This window comes from Mustela nigripes, chromosome 14 (assembly GCF_022355385.1).
Source record: "Mustela nigripes isolate SB6536 chromosome 14, MUSNIG.SB6536, whole genome shotgun sequence".
NCBI lineage: Eukaryota > Metazoa > Chordata > Mammalia > Carnivora > Mustelidae > Mustela > Mustela nigripes.
In genome coordinates, this window is record NC_081570.1 from 93,880,835 (window position 1) to 93,897,706 (window position 16,872).

Here is a 16,872-nt window from a genome sequence, read left to right on the forward strand (position 1 = left end):
ATAAATTGCTAGTGAATAGTCCAGTGCCTAGACTATTTTAAAATTCTAGAAGTTTGCTCATTTTAAGAATAAAGATCACAGTTTGTGAAAGTAGGGTTTAACTGGTTCTGACCTACCTTATTACAAAAAAGATTTCTGAGGATGCATAAGATTCAGCATTGTAGTGTAAATTTAAAATGAAGCAAAAATATAAAGATAGTGAAGTGAGTAGAATACCAGAGATGAGGCCCACTGGCTCTGTTTTCATGCTGGGACTAGAGGGTTGGTCCTACATGAACATCCATAACCACGTAGACGGTTGGTCTCTTATAGTTTGGCCTATAACCCAAGTCCTGCTTGGAGTCAGAGATCAAGGAAAAGATAATGAAAGAAGCAAACAGTCTGGTGCAATTTGTGGTGAGGTTGGGCTACCCTAATTGAAGATGGAATAAGTTAGATACATTAAATTTGGGGCCTGAATAGACAAGATCTTAGCCATAGTAAGGATTCTTAACCTGGGGCTTCAGGGCTTGGAAGACAGAACTATATTCCTATCATGTTGGTTTCCCTTTTAATACTCCAAATTTGCATTTTTAAATACTCTGAGAAGAGGGCCATAGGTTTCATTGGACTGTTAGAGGGATCCATGATACAAAAAAAGAATCATAACCCCTGTATATTGAGTTAAAACAAACAGATTAGTATAGTAGGAATATGCCATTTGGAATGTAGTCCCCGAACAGCTCTTGGATGCATGAAGTATTGCCCAGGTTTTTTCTTTGGTGAAGTTTTTTAACCAGCAATAGTCACTTTCCCTTATTTCTCTGGTAGTTTCTCAAGTTGATTTCTTTTCATGGAATCAGAAAGACTATTAAATGAATCCAATTTTAACAGCCCCAAATTTATTCTTCAGTGTATTTCAAGCTCATATGGCTCTCTAGTATCAATATTGCTAGTAGCAGCCTAAGTGTGAATATGTGTTTCTGGCAAGGAGCAGTTTCATTTTAATTGACACTTTCTTTTATATACTAAGTCTTGGATGCCAAGAGCTTTCCTCACTAGTAGTTGTAAATGCTAAATCTGTACTTGACTTTACCACCTCCTGTCAAGATAAATGCAAGCTTCGTTTCCCCTCAGAGAGGTTCAAAGAAATAATTTACTTGTTGTTCTGTATGGGGAGATGTTGTTTGCAGCCAGGCATCACATGGATTCAACTGCAGAGATTTTCAGTGCCTAAAGCAAGATCGCCTGCTTTTTTTGGTTCTGAAACAATAGCAGTTGAAATGGAAATTTTGGCTTTGCTTACCTTAAATTCTGTGATTGAGGGACATCTGGCTGGCTTAGTCGGTAGAGCATGCAGCTTTTCTTCTCAGGGTCGTGAGTTCAAGACCCATGTTCAGTGCAGAGATTGCTTAAATAAATACACTTACAAAAAAAATTCTGTGACCAGTAAGTGGTAGCAATAAAATCATTAGTACTCTAAGTGGGAGTGTGCTGAAGTCTTCCAAGTTTATTCAGAAAGTGTCTTGTATACCAGAGGGGCACCTGGTGGCTCAGTTGGTTAAGCGTCCAACTCTTGATCTCAGCTCAAGTTTCAATCCCAGGGTCGTGAGTTCAAACCCCACACTGGACTCCATGCTGGGCATGGAGCCTACTTTATTTATTTTAAAGATTTAATTTATTTATTTGACAGACAGAAATCACAAGTAGGCAGAAAGGCAGACAGAGAGGGGGAAGCAGGCTCCCCGCTGAGCAGAGAGCCCGATGTGGGGCTTGATTCCAGGACCCTGAGATCATGACCTGAGCTGAAGGCAGAGGCTTAACCCACTGAGCCACCCAAGCGCCCCTGGAGCCTACTTTTTAAAAAAGTGTCTTGTATATCTGAGACAGTTACAGTGATAATGGCAGTTGTGGGGGGTGGGGGGGGGAGTGGCTGCAGAGGGATAGTCTGCTTAATAAAGATGGTTAATTTTGGACATGTGCCTTAGAAACTCCTATCTCCAGTCCAGTAATTCAGATCTCTGAGCTAAGCTAAGTCTGTTTGTAAAAAATGGTGCTAGGTTTATTGAGGTCTTGTTTTTAATTGTTTTCTTTTGCAGAATATAGGGAAGGTTTGCTGCTTTCCTTGGGATAGTTCATCTAAAAACTTGATCTTGAATTTCTTAAGTGACTGCTTTTATATATATTTTTTTCTGTGATTCTAACCACATAGCTTTTATGCTCTTTACATTCAATTTATGTTTGTGATCATTAGAATAACCCTGTGAAGTGGTGGAGAAGTTATCTTTATTTTATAGATGAGTGACTCAGGGCTCAGAGAAATGAAATATTTATACCTTGTAGTAAAAGAACCAGTTCTGGCTCCTGGGTCTCCTGACTCCGGCGTTGTGCTCTTTAAACTGCACTAGCTATCCCAATTTGAAAGGAACAGGACACAGTTGCGATCATGTATAAGTCCATCTCTAAAGGAGACTGAATTCACTCTTCATGCTGTGGTATGTTGATCTATGCTTTTCTGCTTGAAATTAGCCAAATTCCAAGCCCGTTTAGGGAATGTGTACATGAAGAGAAATGAGAATTAGAAGAGCCCGCAGTCCTTGAGGTTTTCTTTGATGATAATATCTGTAACTGCGTCAAATACAAATTTGACATTCTGTGTGTCTGTAGCACAGGTCATGTGACTGTAGATTTCTTTGACATCTTTTCGCATGTTGAGGTCAAGGAACTGACTCTTGATGTAATTCCCTGCATCTTCATAAGAGTTGTTTCCTGGTTTCCCAGAAAAAATAGTGAAGAAGTGGGATAAATTAACCCTTCATAACTGCTTACATTTTTAGGTGACCAATTTGATCCATGAAATGTGTTGGACAGCTGCACTTGGGGGCCTATTTTTAGAGGGAGGATCCTCTCCTTTATTGCACTCCAGTATTTATCACTTGAGTTGGACAATGAAATTGAGGAGAGGGTGTCTCCACCCTTGATTTCTGGTAGATATCATTTGAACAGTTGGCGGCTCTCCTGCATCTAACATCTGTTCTGTTCCAGGGACATCTGAATTTAAACCTGTGACTGAATACCCAAGTTTCTCAGATTAGACATCCAAGGATCACTCGGATATCACAAGACACATAAGAACTGAGTTAAAGGGGTAAGGGATCATCAACCCAGGAAAGCAAAGGAGTTAGACTTAGTACTCCTTAAAGACAGGTTCCTTCGTGTCTCCTTGGTATAGGAAACCAGGTGATCACCAGTCATTAAGAAGAAATCGTTACTTTTGTCTCCAGCCCTTGATACTTACCATCATACTCTGGAAAACAAATACTGAGATGGACTTTCTTGATTTTTTCCTCAAAGAGGTCCTTCTTGTTGAGAAAGAGGACAATGGAAGTAGCCGCAAAGAACTTGTGGTTACATATGCTGTTGAAGAGGTGCAGTGACTCATGCATGCGATTCTAGGAGGAGGAAACACCATCAGAGATTTCAGATTGAGCTGACGGGTATATTTTCTCCTTCCTGTTCCTGTTCCCCTTGGAGAAACTAGTGCTCCAAATGTAAGAGGAAGAGTTTATCTCCTTTTGATGTGGTGGGATAGAGCCCAGATGATGTAGCTGCCCTCCTAATTGTTCTGTCATAGCCATGTGACTTGGGGCAGATTACTGAGCTTTTCTGAGTTTCAGTTTCCCTATCAGGGTTATTATAGAGGTCTGATGAGATCGTGTATGTAGTGTCCATGGCAGTGGGTGATGTAGAGTTGTACAATCAGTGTTATGCTGAGCTTAGGTTGCCAGGGCATTGCCAGGGACTTCAACGCCTGTAGGTGCAGTGGATACACAATTGAAGCTAGGCCTGAGTTTTCATGTGCCTGTTTGTGTCTCCGATGACTTTTTTTTCCCACCCCTCAGGATGATTTTGATAGGCTTCTATTATAGAGTACTGGATCTCAGTTTGGGCAGGAACAATAGGGATTATTGCCTTGGTGTCAAATGGTGAGGGCTAGAGAATTTCTCTATGCCACACCACCAGCGCTTCTGCCTGTTTCCTCCTCTGAGTGCCACTTTGAGAAGTTGTGCTGTGTATCTGCGCAATCTAGATGTTTCCAGTTCCCCAGACCAGCCTGTTTTCAGGGAGCAGATCTTTAGGATTTGAAGTATGCTATTAGTTGGCTTGGGCTCATCTAATGAGGAAAGAAAACAAATCTGCTTTTTGTGGCCTTTTATCATTGCTAATACTCCTGCAGAACCCCTTAAAACCTCATAGACTTCAGGGTTAGAGATGGAAGAGATCTTGAAAAATCAATTTGCACAGAAGATACTCATAGAGCTCTCATGTGAACTTGAACTCTGCTAAGGAGAAGGGAGAAAAACTGGAGCAAGGAATAGGAGTATAGGTGCTTTGTCTGATATCCATAAGCTGTGGGCCTCCATTAGCATTTCCATGCAGTGATATCCTCTGTCTCAAACTCCAGAGGTAACTAGGCTGGGCAGACCATGGACCTGCAGAGCCTCTGTTAAAATCTGCAGGCTCAAGAGACTCCCCCTCAGGTGAGGTGGCATCCTCCAGCTGCCAGCTTAAGTGGCACATGAGAAACCTGGTTTGCCAGTCTCTCCTTAGTCCTGTTGACAGTACATATTTAGGCTTGCAAATGAGATGAGTAGTCCAACCCCTCTGTCATGTTGCACAAAGATACACATCATACATTGTCTTTCTGCTTGTTCATTTTCATCTCCTATCCTTTATTTCCATATGCAGCCTGGGAGAGTCTTAAGTGTAACTCCCATGCTTTACCAAGCCCATTGTGATCCCTTGTCTCTTTAATTCTCAATTCCTTTTGTGAGCTGTGTGATGTCCAAGTGATTCTTGGATGGCTGATCTGAGACCAGGCTCACTCCCAATAAATCTGGAGTTCTAAAGTGCTAACCTAGAGCCTGGAAAAGAGGTTTTTCTAGAATTGTTTGCCTGAGACAATGATTTGGCTGCTGGAGGACTGCTAGAGTGTCTTGAAATCATCCAAGTTGAAGAATTGGTGACGCAAAGCTTAGAGGAAGGGTTGCAGGGGAACTATGAAAGCTGCTTTGTGCAAAGGCCACTTACTACTTCATCATCTTCCACTAGCACCATATCATAGGCACTGAGGGCCGCACAGAAAATGATGCAGGTGACTCCCTCGAAGCAGTGGATCCACTTCTTTCTCTCTGATCTTTGCCCTCCCACATCAAACATCCTGAGGGAAAAAAACAGCACATGGACTTGGTGTTTACCCCAGAGAGGTGGCCACTTTGGGGCCAGTTGGCAATGAGATGGGAAAGGGGGAGAAATAGGGAGGTCCTTCAGATGGGGCTTTAGTGAAGGCTAAGAAACATGTCCTTTTGCCCTTTTTTGGTATCTGAGGTGTACTTGGAACCATGTGTTTTATCTGTGGTGCCCCAGGGAACTGTGGACTTACCTGAAGTTCAAGTCTTTGACAGAAAACTTGGTCTCAATGATGCCTGTGGTTTTGACTCTGGATCGAAGCACATCTTGCTCATTAGGGAGGTAGTCAGGGGCTGTAATCCGGTCTAATTGGTTCAGGTAGCTAGGGAAAAGAGCTTAGAATTGACATAAACTTTCCACAGGCAAGGCCAAGAAAGGTAAAGGGTCTTACCCAAAGTTATACAGCTAACTTGGTGATAGAACCAGGACTAGAATCCATACTGTTAAACCTCAGGTTCATTCCTTCAAACTTCATGTGTCCTTACAAAAGGGAGTGTGGGTTGGGCTGAGAGGCATGCCCAGTTGAGGCAGGGGTTCTATCACATAAGTCAAGTTTTGCCTGACTTCAAGGTTTTCTAGACCCTTCAGTGAGATTTGGTGGTTTAAATGGGTGCCAAAATTTCCATCAAGACTCAGGAGTAGACTAAAAGGGACTTCAGAGACATTAAGAGATGTGATTCAGTGCCTAGCATGAGACCTTATTTATATTCTGAATCAAGTTGGGAAGCAAACCTTTGAGATTACTAGGAAACTTAAATGAGCACTTACTTGGGTATTTGATGACATTAAGGAATTATTAAATATTTAGGTGTGTGATGATTATGTTCTTTAAGTCTTTTTTTTTTTTTTTTTGAGATGCATAATGAAATTTTTAGGATGTTGGAATATGTGGTACTCCCTTCAGAGTAATCCAGTAGGAGATGGAGGTGAAACAAGAGTGGCTGTGAGTTAACAGTGGAAGCCAGGTGATTCGTTATATTATTCTGCTTTCATATATGTTTGACAGTTATTATAAAAAATCTTAAAAGACAGGAAGAAGGCAAATATGGAGTGAGATGACAGAAGTGAAGGAAAATTAACAGTGCTTACTGCGTGTGGGGCATTCGCACATTTAACTTCTCATTTAACCTCACACCTTTAAGTTTCATATCCCATTTTACAGATAAAGGAAAAATTAAGAAGAGTTAAATGATTGGGGCCAAGGTCAAGAGACATTGTGGTGTATTGTAAAAAGCCTTCAACTTTGTGAAATAGACCTGGATTCAAATCCAGACTTTTCTGTTTATCTATAGGACTTGGGTAAGTTAATTAACTTCTCTGAACCTCAGTTCTTCATCTGTAAATGGGACTAATACAAAGTAGTCTCCACCTCAAAGGCTTACTGTACAGGTCAAATGAGACCATGTACGTCATGCACCCAGCAGTGCCTGGGCCTTGGTGAGTCAGTGCTCTGTGAACGGCAAATGAGAACCGTGTTACAGAACTAGGTGACAGAACAAGGATTAAATCCAGGTCTGTTTGACTGCAAAGTTCATGCCCATCTATGATAGATTCCATGCCAGTAGAGGTATGACTGATGTGCACCTTATCATTTTGGAACCAGCTTTGCAAAGTTGGTTCTTTTTAATCCCTGACCAACTTCCTTTGGTTGCCCCTGGAAGTTTCTGTGTTCCATGCCCTGGCACCCTGGCATAAGATACTATGTATGGGTGAATGAGGCATTCGCTTCTGGTAAGTGGCCTGAGTCTAGGTGACATTAATGTTACCAGCTAGAAAATGGCACCCTGGAAAGGCCATCATGATCAAGTGCTTCCAGGGAGAGCCCATGGCAGAACTGCAGGTCTGTCTTCACATTCATGGTTTTGAAAGGAGACGCTATGTGTATGAATTGATGAAGAGGACAGCAGTCTGAATGCTACTAAACAGAGCACCTTTGTTTTGGATTCTGGGTGTCTTCAGCTCTGTATGCTGCAGTGAGCCAGTGTAAAGCATTAGAGTGGTGACGACTATGGCGGCATATCTCTAAGGGCATCACATTCAAAGCATAGTAGAACACTGCTCAAGCCTAAGCAAAACAGGTATCCAGACTGAATTCAGTCCTTTGGACTCCAGCTTTGAGCCTGAAATTTTAGGCTGGGTGTGATTTCTCCTGGAAGTCCTGGTTGCTTACACCTCATCCCACCCCATCCCCAGTCAGTCTTACTAAGATGCTGAATCATTGAGTTGGTATTCTGCAGCTCGGTCGAAGCAGGCTTGCACCCCACCATCCTTCCACAACTTCCTGATGACCTCCACCAGCTCTGGAGGCATGGTGCCCTCCTCCGTGGAGTCAGCCAGGTTGTTGAGCTGTAGCCCAGTATCCTGTAAGGCAGAGACCTGGCTGAGAATGGCACAGGAGTAATGGCTTTCCAGGAGGCTCCTGGGAGTACTGCTGAAAGGAGAGCATTTTGCCTTGCTACCAAAGCCCAAATGGAGATAGTGTCCAGTGAAGATGCTAAGAAAACACTAATTAATTTTGAGTGTGCTTCGGGAATATAAAGAGTGGCAATTTATCCCATCCTGGGATGCCTATGGGAAAATCTAGGTTCCAGGAGCTTCCTCTGTGGTGTTTCTATCTCCTAGCCTTTGTCCAAAAGGGTACCACCACAAATGTGGATCCTCTGCTACAGGGAGGTTGGATGTTTAAAGACCAGATTGACCGTGAAATAGACAACACGGGAGACAGGAAACCATCACCTTCTTTCAGTAATTCAAATCTTGGAAAAAGCCAAAACTGGAACTAGAGATTTAGCTTATAAAAGTTCCATGGCCAGGGCAAGGAGCCCAAGGAGAAGAATTTAAATGGTAAAATAAGACAAAAAGGCGGAGGAAGCTGAGAGCAGATTTTTGTAATTTATTTTTAAAGGTAGGGATTGCATACTTCTCCAAGACTGAAGTAAAAAGACTGGAAGCTCAGTAAATGAGATTTAGTTACATGAAACTTTTTTGACTCATGTTTCCTCATAGCTTGTTGGCTGCTATTTCTTGTCATTAGCCTTTCCTCCCACCCTTAACCACATATTGTTAACCACGTACCGCACAGCTTGGTTCAGCATAGTCAATGCCCAGTGTGGACATGGCACGGATGATAGCCAGGATGGACTGCAGCACATTCCCATAGATGATGGACTTATACTCCAGGCATTCCTCTGGCGTATAGCCGTCTTGATGGATGATCCTGCAAGGAGTAGATAGACACCCAGCTCTTAGTTGGACCTGAGTAACCAGATCTAAGGGATTGGGAATCTGGAAGGATTTAAAGGGTCATAAGAACCCCATCTCATGCCTATTGCTGTCCCAAAGTGGAGAGTGAGGGGGGAAAGGCATGCAGATGAGGGGCATTGGGAATCAGGTTCTTTATATCCTTTACATATGGGTTTCTTGAGGCCAAGGAGCCCTTCATCCTCCATGCCTCTGTTGAATTCTTCACTCTACCTCTGTCTTCTGGGGCTTTGTTCCTACTCACTTCATCTGTTTGACGATAGTGCTCTTTCCTGACTCTCCAGCACCTGCAGGGAGAAATTCTTATGCTTCAGTTTTCCACCAGTTCTCCCCAACCCTCCAGTAGGTGGCCTGTGGGAAGTCCAAGCTAGGACTTGCTTGTGAGTCTTGTTAGGGGAGAGCACAAAGGGACGACTGCTGCCCTCAATTTCTGCCAGCCTTGAGCTCGGGTCATTCAGTCTGGATGTTAGAGCAGAGTTTCTCAGTCTCTGCACTGCTGACATTTTGGGCTGAGCAGTACTTTTTTGTGGAGACTGTCCTGTGCATTTTAGGGTGTTTAGCAGCATTCCTGGCCACTACCTGCTAAGAGGCCAATAGCACTCTTCTCTTCCACTGTGACAACTAAAAATGTCTCAGACATTTCCCAGTGTCCGGGGGAGGTAGAGGGAGTGGTGGCAAAATCTCACTGAGAACCACTGATAGAGTCAGGGGAATTCCTTTAACACATTTCTCCTCTGCCTATTTTTACTCAAGAGAGTGATCTTGGGGCAGGATTGCAGAGAGCTTTATAACTTCACTGAAATACCATTTTTTTCATCATCATGCTTTTTCCTTTATTGGCTAAAATGTTCTAGTGTCCTAGTGTCCTCCCATTTGCACTCTGTTCCCCCTCCATACACCCTTCAACCCTCTTCCCCAGTTTGCGTGGCCCTGATGGGTTAACCACCTCCCACTTAGCCTGCACCTCTTCCCTCTAAGCTGCTTATCCTGAATATGGAAGAAAGCTGCTTAGGCTTAAAAGATCTCTCAGTGGCCTTGCCATCTCTTTCCCCTTCTGTAGCTTCTTGGGCTCCTTGGAATCTTGTTCCAGTGTACAGCGGTATGCTCACAGAGCAGCTGGGGAAGGGGAGATGCCGTGGCCTGGGGCTCTGGTTCCCTGGCTCCTCATGGGCTTCAAAACAACCCAGCCAGATATGTCCTGTTGCACAAATGCTGCCTGCTCTAACTTACCTCTGTCCTACTACTGGAGGTTTCCCCCTTAAGCCAGGTGTCCCAAACTCTTCATTGTCTTGGTTCTATTTATGGCTGTGACCAGCTTCTCTGACTGACCAACAGAAGTGCTTTTCTTTTTTCAGCACAGACCTGTGATCTGCTTAGGAGCTCATCGGGTTGATAAACTTACGATCTGGCAGGGACTCTCAAGGCAACTCCTGAATAGAAAGTTAGGAAAGGACTGCCCTAGAAAAAGATTCTGTTCCTCCTCCCTCAGGGCTCCCTGGTTCTAAAATTTATACAAATTGTGTACTGGAAGCAAGGAGAAGGAACCAGTTTACTTGGCAAGCATCAGTGGGCCTATCCCCAGGACTACACGGCACTGATTATATGGTGGGACTTCTGAGTCCACTGTCCTCTCCTGAGTCCTTGACTCAGAGCTCTCTGACTGTAGATTGGGTAACTGTCTGCAAGCCCAGGATTCACTGTATTTGCCAAACTGTGAGGTATTATATTTAGATTTGGAGATGAATGGCTCTGTCCCGGCCCTTGCACAATCCTGATTCAAGGAAGAGCAGAACAATTCCAGGGTAGCTTTGGCATTCTGCATCTCCTTGGGGTGGCTGCGCTCAGCCCTAGAGCCCTGATGCTCTAGCCTGAGACTGGCTGGGGAGAAGAAAAATGACCTGCTGTCCCTCCTCCCCACAGGGTGGGCTAGAAGCCACCAACCATCCAGGATAAGCAGGAAAGAGCAGTACCTTCTCCTTCCCTTGCTCAGCTTCCCATCTCGCTCACCCAGCAATAGCAGCTTGACGGTCTTGGCTTCCTTGTCAGCATCCTCCTGCAGCTTCTTTTCTAGCTCCTTGGACCTCTTGGCTAGTTCTTTGTCCTCAGCACTGGCTCCACTCCCCATCTTTCTGCTGTCTTCTCAGCTGCTGCTTCCAGCCCTTATGCTTCTTCTCTAGAGTCTCCTATATGAGACGGAAGATAAGGAAAAAGTAACTTGGGATTGAGTATCTGTTTCGTTGTAGTCCTCCTAAAAAGCTGGTCCTATAGGGAGCTAGGTGAGAGAGTGGGCTCTAGGGTTTTGTGCCTGGCCTGTCTTGGCTAAGACTCCCTACCCTGCTGGAGATCTACTTAGTCTAGGGATTGTAGCCTTTATATCTAGCAGTGTGATGGGTCAAAGCCAATTAAGAGCTCAGTATGACAAAGGGCAAGGACTTGGGATTCTGTACTAGGAAAATGATCTGCGGGATTCTGGCACAGGAGGATAGGTGGCAGGTACTGAAGCTCTCTGGAATGAGATCACGGCTGCCCCATTCTTTGGAGGGGCTGATCCCCTAAAAGTCTCTTACTTCCTTGGATTCATTTGCATCTTAGTGCTAGAGATTAGAGGCATAAATGCAGGAAACTCTGCCCATCCTGAGGCTCCAGATTGTAAGAGTCTTGGTTTTAAAGGCTTCAAGGCATCAAAGCACCCTCTCCATCATACCAGGCTGGTCCTGGCAAGGAGTTTTGTTTAGGGTGATGCCCTTTGTGGAAAGATTAGAAATGTTTCTTCCAGCTCCACCTGTGGCTGCTGCACCAGGAAGCTATTAGCATATTGTTCTTTATGTTGGCTCATCTCTCTCTCTTCGTGCTTCTGGTACTAGCGCTTACCACTTCATACTGTGTTTTGTGTTGCACATGGGTTCCCCCTGGGCTGAATTCCTTCCCCTGGAGGTCAGGGACCAGATGTGATTCACCTTTGAATCCTTCTGACTTGGTGGTTTATCAGTGGACCCTCAGTAAAGGTTTGGTGACGGAAGGAAAGATAAAGGGTATGTGTAGACAGAATGAGGCTGCTTCCTGTCAACCCACTAAAGCCACCTGAGGCCACCTTCACTTGGCGAGTGAGCTTCTGCTGCTATTTAGACTGGGGGTCTGCTTCCTTGGGAAACTGGACTCTAGCCTCCGGCTTTGCAAAGGTTGGGATGGCCCTCCCTCTGGCCCTCATTCCTGCTGCCCCTTCCTGGGGGGAAATGCTAGACTGCAGTCCCGCAGTTGCCTCTCGGACCTATCCGAGACTCCCTCCATGGGTCATATTTCTTTATGCCTGTTATTTCAGTTTAATTAAATGAGTTGCTGGTGGAACCTCCTCAGAAGGAGATACTTAAGAATGTGGCCCCAAAATTTGGTGCAAGGCCTAGCACAGTTCATCTGGGAGCTTCTTAGAAATGTAGGATCTCACGCCTCAACCTAGACCTTCTGATTCAGAACCAGCGTTGTAACAGAATTGCAGGTGACTCTAAGGATGTTAAAATTCAGGAAGTGCTGCCCTTGAAAGTATTAGGGAACTGTTTTCCCCTCAAACCTGCCTGATTACGAGGATCATCTGAGATGCTGGTTTCTGTGTATCATCAAATCTTAGATATCACTGGCTGGAAGATCACTCAGATTTCAAAGATCTTAACATATCCTGTATATTTTTAAAGGGGTGTGTTTTAGAATCATTATTTTCTGGTAATGGTGCTAATTCCAGAGCCTGAGAAACTATTTTAAAATAGGTAATATAGGTGATTATCATCATGTGGCAAGTTTGGAAAAAAACCTGATCTCGTTGGCCTGGAACACAATCCAGGCATGAAGATTTCCAAATTTCCCCCAGGTGATTCTAATGTGCAGCCAAGGGCTTGAGGATTTAACTTGAGTTTGAAAGGTTTAACGTGTTCTTTTCTTTTAGTGTGGAAATGTGCTGCAGTGGCCTGTCCACTGGGTCAGAAAAAGTGGGAGGTAGCACCTGGGGCTCCTACCTACTAGGTTCCCTGAGCCCCTGCTGAGCACGAGCATCTTCCTCCTTGCCTTTCAGTTGCATATCTGAGTATCTGGATGAGAAGCTCTGGGCCTGGAGCCCCGACACTCAGGGCTGATGGAGAAGTAGGTAGCCGCCAAGGTGCCTTCCATAGCGATCATGTTTTCCCAATCAAAACTTGGCAAATGCTCCTTGACTTAAGAGAAAACAGGAGAGTGTCTTTGAAATTGTGACTGTCTTGGAATCTCAGCTATAAAGTTTCAGTAATTATACCTCCCTAACCCTGCCCTAGCTTACCCACAATATTGATAACCTATACCCAGGCCAGAGCTGTGCCGAAATCTTCTCTGTTCGGAGCAGGGGACTGCCAGGAACTGTGCTAGACAAGTTGTGTGGCTCCTATCAGTTCATTCTAATGCTAACTTCAAGGTAAGTACTCTGTCACCAGTTTACAGTGGCTTGAGGGTTAAGTAACTTGTTCAAGGTCAGGTAAGCTTAATAAACAGATACATCAGGGGATCTTTCTACTACCCCCATATAAGCAGCCAGTAAAAGAACACTTGGACATAAAAGACAAATGCATAAGCTTGCTAACAGTAGCGATTGCATTTTGAAAAGAACCATGAACTTGTTTCACGCATAGGGAAAATGTTTGAGCTATTTCTTTTTCAGCTACCACCCTTGCAAACTTCTGTGCTGCTTCTACTTGTTTCCTAGTTGGCTGGGTTCCCATTCCCACTACTAAGCTGGTAAGGTAGCTCCTGACCCATGCCTGGCTTCTAATTGTGCTGACCCATCCTGGCGCCAGTGACCTCCTACCTCCCGTCGTCAGCTCCTGTGCCTTTCCTGTGGCTGTTCTACTTTATTAATTTGAATTCAGTGTCCTAGTGGAGTAGGTAAAGCATGTAGGTGCTATTCGCATTTAGAAGCACAGAAAGAGGATCGTCATCTTAATAGACAAGCTAGGATCAGCTACAGTTCAGGAGTCCTGGTTAATAGCCTGATAACCAAATGAGTGGAAAAAGACTCACCATTTCTCAACAAATTTTGTCCTGTTTCTTGGGCTAAGGGGAGATCTCAGGATCTGTCTTACCCTCAGTGGTGGGGACTGTGGTTAAAGCCTTGTCCTGGCTGGGCTTGGGAGCACATGAATGAGGAACTGCCTTCAGGACCTTCCAGTCCAAAGGAAGAGGAGAGGTAAATTCACAGAGAAGCAGTTTAATGAAAGGAACGCTTTGCTGGAGAATTCAGAGCTGTTCAAAACCCAGCCTCCACCCCTGATAGGCAAGAAAATTATAAACATATTTAACTGTCAGACTGAAAAATTCTGTAGAAGAAAGGAGGAAGTGACTAAATGAACAGACTTTGATTAGAGAAGCAGAACATAGAAATAAGGGTAAGGCATTTTGGGGAGAGGAAAGCATGAGAGAAGGCGTGGAGGTCTGAGGTGCAAACTGTGCTCAGGAAAGACGAAATGGGATATGTCGGCCAGTTGAGGATGGTGTAGGGGCAGCATTGGGGCTAGGCAGTGAGGGCCTGGAGTGGCAGGGCAGGGCGTGGCTAAAACCATTTGAAGACAAAAACAAGTACAGCTGGGTGCAGCTGCATGGTGCTATAAACAGTGTTTGGGGACTGGGGTTAGGGGTGACAGGGCTGTCTGGGCAAGCTGAGAAATAAGAGCTGAGCAGCTTAGTTTGAGAAGGATCTGGGCATAGGGGATGCTTTGAGGCACTGTTCTGGCCAAGGACAGGTGTGAGGCTGCAGGCATTCCCTCCCAAGCCCAGTGTCGGCAGAGAGTGGTCTGGCCTGGGGGGAAGTTGACCTGGCCTGGGGGGAAGTTGACCTCACATTGGGCTGCAGGCCAGAGTCTAAGAGAAGCATTTATCAGAGAATTAAGTGGGGGCCTAGGGCTCAGGGAGGGCCATTTAAAAGGAACCCTCTGGTGAATAGGGTAGGAGGGAGGAAGCTGTGTTAGAGCTAGGGAAGATCCCAGAAGCTCAAAGACAACATTAAGAAGCTGGAGGCCAAGGGGGATGACTCACTCCTCATTTCCCAAACTGTTCTTTGTAGACGTGAACCCCCCTGAGATTTTTTTCTGGTGTTGTGTAGGTGGGGAGATCGATGCTTAGCTGTAATCAGCGCACACTTCCAAGCAGGGATGGCGTACCAAATGGCCTGGAAATAGGAGAGGGTTACCAGGTGAAGGGTGTGTTGCAGTGGGACTGGGGAGGAGCACAAAGGGACTAGTGAACCAGTTTGCCTGTGTGAGGAGGAGGGCAGGGATTGCCACGTATGGGCTGATTAGGTAGGTAGGTCTGAATCAAGGGGGAATCCTAATGAGACCTAGCCCAATACAAGATACCACCCCCTTAAAACTATGTCAAAATTTGCATTTTGTCAGAATATAGATGACCTTCTACATGGTTACCTGCTGCTTGATTTTTAATTTTGAGATTTATTTTGTTACTCATTGTTGAGGGCATAATGGCTTCAAAATTCCTAAAGATCCCAAGACCAATTTATTCTGGGATTAAGACCCAGGAGAGTCTGTTGGGGGTGGGGTGTGGAGGCTATTACAGATTTGTTGTTTCCTATGCCCTTGATTATAAAAGTAATGGATCTGCATTGTAGACAATTTTTTAAATGCAGATGAGTATAAAGAAGGAAATAAATATAATTCCCCATTCTACTGCCTACAGATAATCACTTGTAAACCTTCTGGTGGTTTGTTTTCTATGCATATATGTCACATATTTAGGGCCATACTGTATGTACGGATTTTTACGTTCATTTTTTTAAACCAAGCCTTACATTATAAATATCCGCCTCATTAAGAAGTTCTCCAAGAACAATTTTTAATGGTTGTATTTCATTGCGTGCATCTGACAAAACTGAAACATCCCCCTGTTTTGGACCTTAATGTTTCCAGCTTTTCTATGTGATAAACATTGCAGTGATGAACAAATTTGTGCATATTTTTCTGACAGCTCTTTTCAGCACAATTTTCTGAAAGTGGAATTACAGGGTCAAGTAATAATGAACTTTTTTTTTTTTTTAAGAACTTTATTTATTTATTTGGCAGAGATCACAAGTAGGCAGAGAGGCAGGCAGAGAGAGAGGAAGGGAAGCAGGCCCCTGCTTGAGCAAAGAGCCCGAGATCCCAGTACCCTGAGATCATGACCGAAGCCGAAGGCAGTGGCCCAACCCACTGAGCCACCCAGGCGCCCAATAATGAACTCTTTAAAGACATTTGATTATGTATTACCAAATGGCCTTCAGACAGGTTACATTGCTTGTGGTGCCCACCAGTAGTATGTGTGTGTCCCATCTCACAACCCCCTTAATCTTTGTTAATTTTATGGGTAAACATGGAATTTCCCTTCTTGTGTTGCTTCTTTGTGAGGTGAACTCCCCCACCCCCAAGTCTGTGGACGCGTGGTTTTTTGAGCTTGCCCATGGTGAGAAGCAGCAGGCAGAGATCAATAGAGGTGAAACCAGATATACAGGGATAATAGGGTTCAGGGTCCAGAATCCAGCCTGGGGAGAGGTGGAGGAGGCAAGAGTTTGGGAAGGAATCTGGCTGTGGGGGTGGTGAGAACTGGGAGGAGCTGGACAAACAGCATTAGTACAGCTGGGTGTGGGGGACAAAGGGCTCCCACAATGGGGAGAAGTAGGAAAAAGACTAATTGCTGCTAACACACTGAAGATACCAGTGGTCTTAGGAACACCCCCCTCAAGTTCCCTTTAGGTAGGATTCTCTGTCACTTGGAAGTGGAGTGCTAGCTGGGTGGAGTGTCTGCAGTCCCCCCAAACAGCCCAAACTGCACTTTTTATAGGCTGCGAGGAGAATCATTACCGTGTGAGGTTGTCAACAGGGAACCAAGGCCAAGGACATAGCTGGATAAGACATTAACTGAATAGTAACTACAGGCCAGGCACTGTTCTAAGGACTTGACTTAATTAACTCATTTATCTTAACCACCACAATACAAAGCAGTGTCTCACACAGTCATTTTCCGATGAAATAGAGCAGAGACCAGTAACTTTACCAACATCAATCACAAAGTAGGTGGAGGAGTATGGAATTGAACCCATGTATTCTGTCTTCAGAGTCTTAACTTTTAACCAATAAATATAGAAGTAAATGCGGGAAGGGGAGCCAGAATTGTAGGGCACACCCTGTTTATCTATGCCTGCCAGAAGAAAACGGACGACCTAGAGTGAGAATGCCGGGGTAGGACTTCTAAAAGTGATTTAATCTTGAGACACTACTAGTTATCTTTTACTAGCCACCGACTTTATGGCAGGCACCACGAAAATGTGCTTAACAATGCTCCCAGTAACTCCCTTGAGTGCGATTATACCACCCCATTTCACGG

The 16,872-nt window shown here is 44.6% G+C and overlaps 1 protein-coding gene across 2 annotated transcripts; it reads right to left on the reverse strand.

Annotated features, from left to right (window-relative positions):
- Positions 1–2,557: 2,557 nt before the first annotated feature.
- GNAT2 (G protein subunit alpha transducin 2) lies at positions 2,558–10,615 on the reverse strand. 2 transcript variants are annotated; one of them, XM_059374236.1, is made up of 8 exons: positions 10,498–10,615; positions 8,735–8,777; positions 8,305–8,446; positions 7,433–7,590; positions 5,423–5,551; positions 5,071–5,200; positions 3,278–3,431; positions 2,558–2,748 (listed from the first exon to the last, which is right to left on the reverse strand). In XM_059374236.1, the coding sequence occupies exons 1-8, from the start codon at positions 10,613–10,615 to the stop codon at positions 2,558–2,560; spliced, it is 1,065 nt and encodes a 354-aa protein (XP_059230219.1). The 2 variants fall into 2 exon arrangements, with proteins under 2 accessions (XP_059230219.1, XP_059230218.1); XM_059374235.1 differs by having other exon boundaries at positions 7,433–7,605.
- Positions 10,616–16,872: the final 6,257 nt, after the last annotated feature.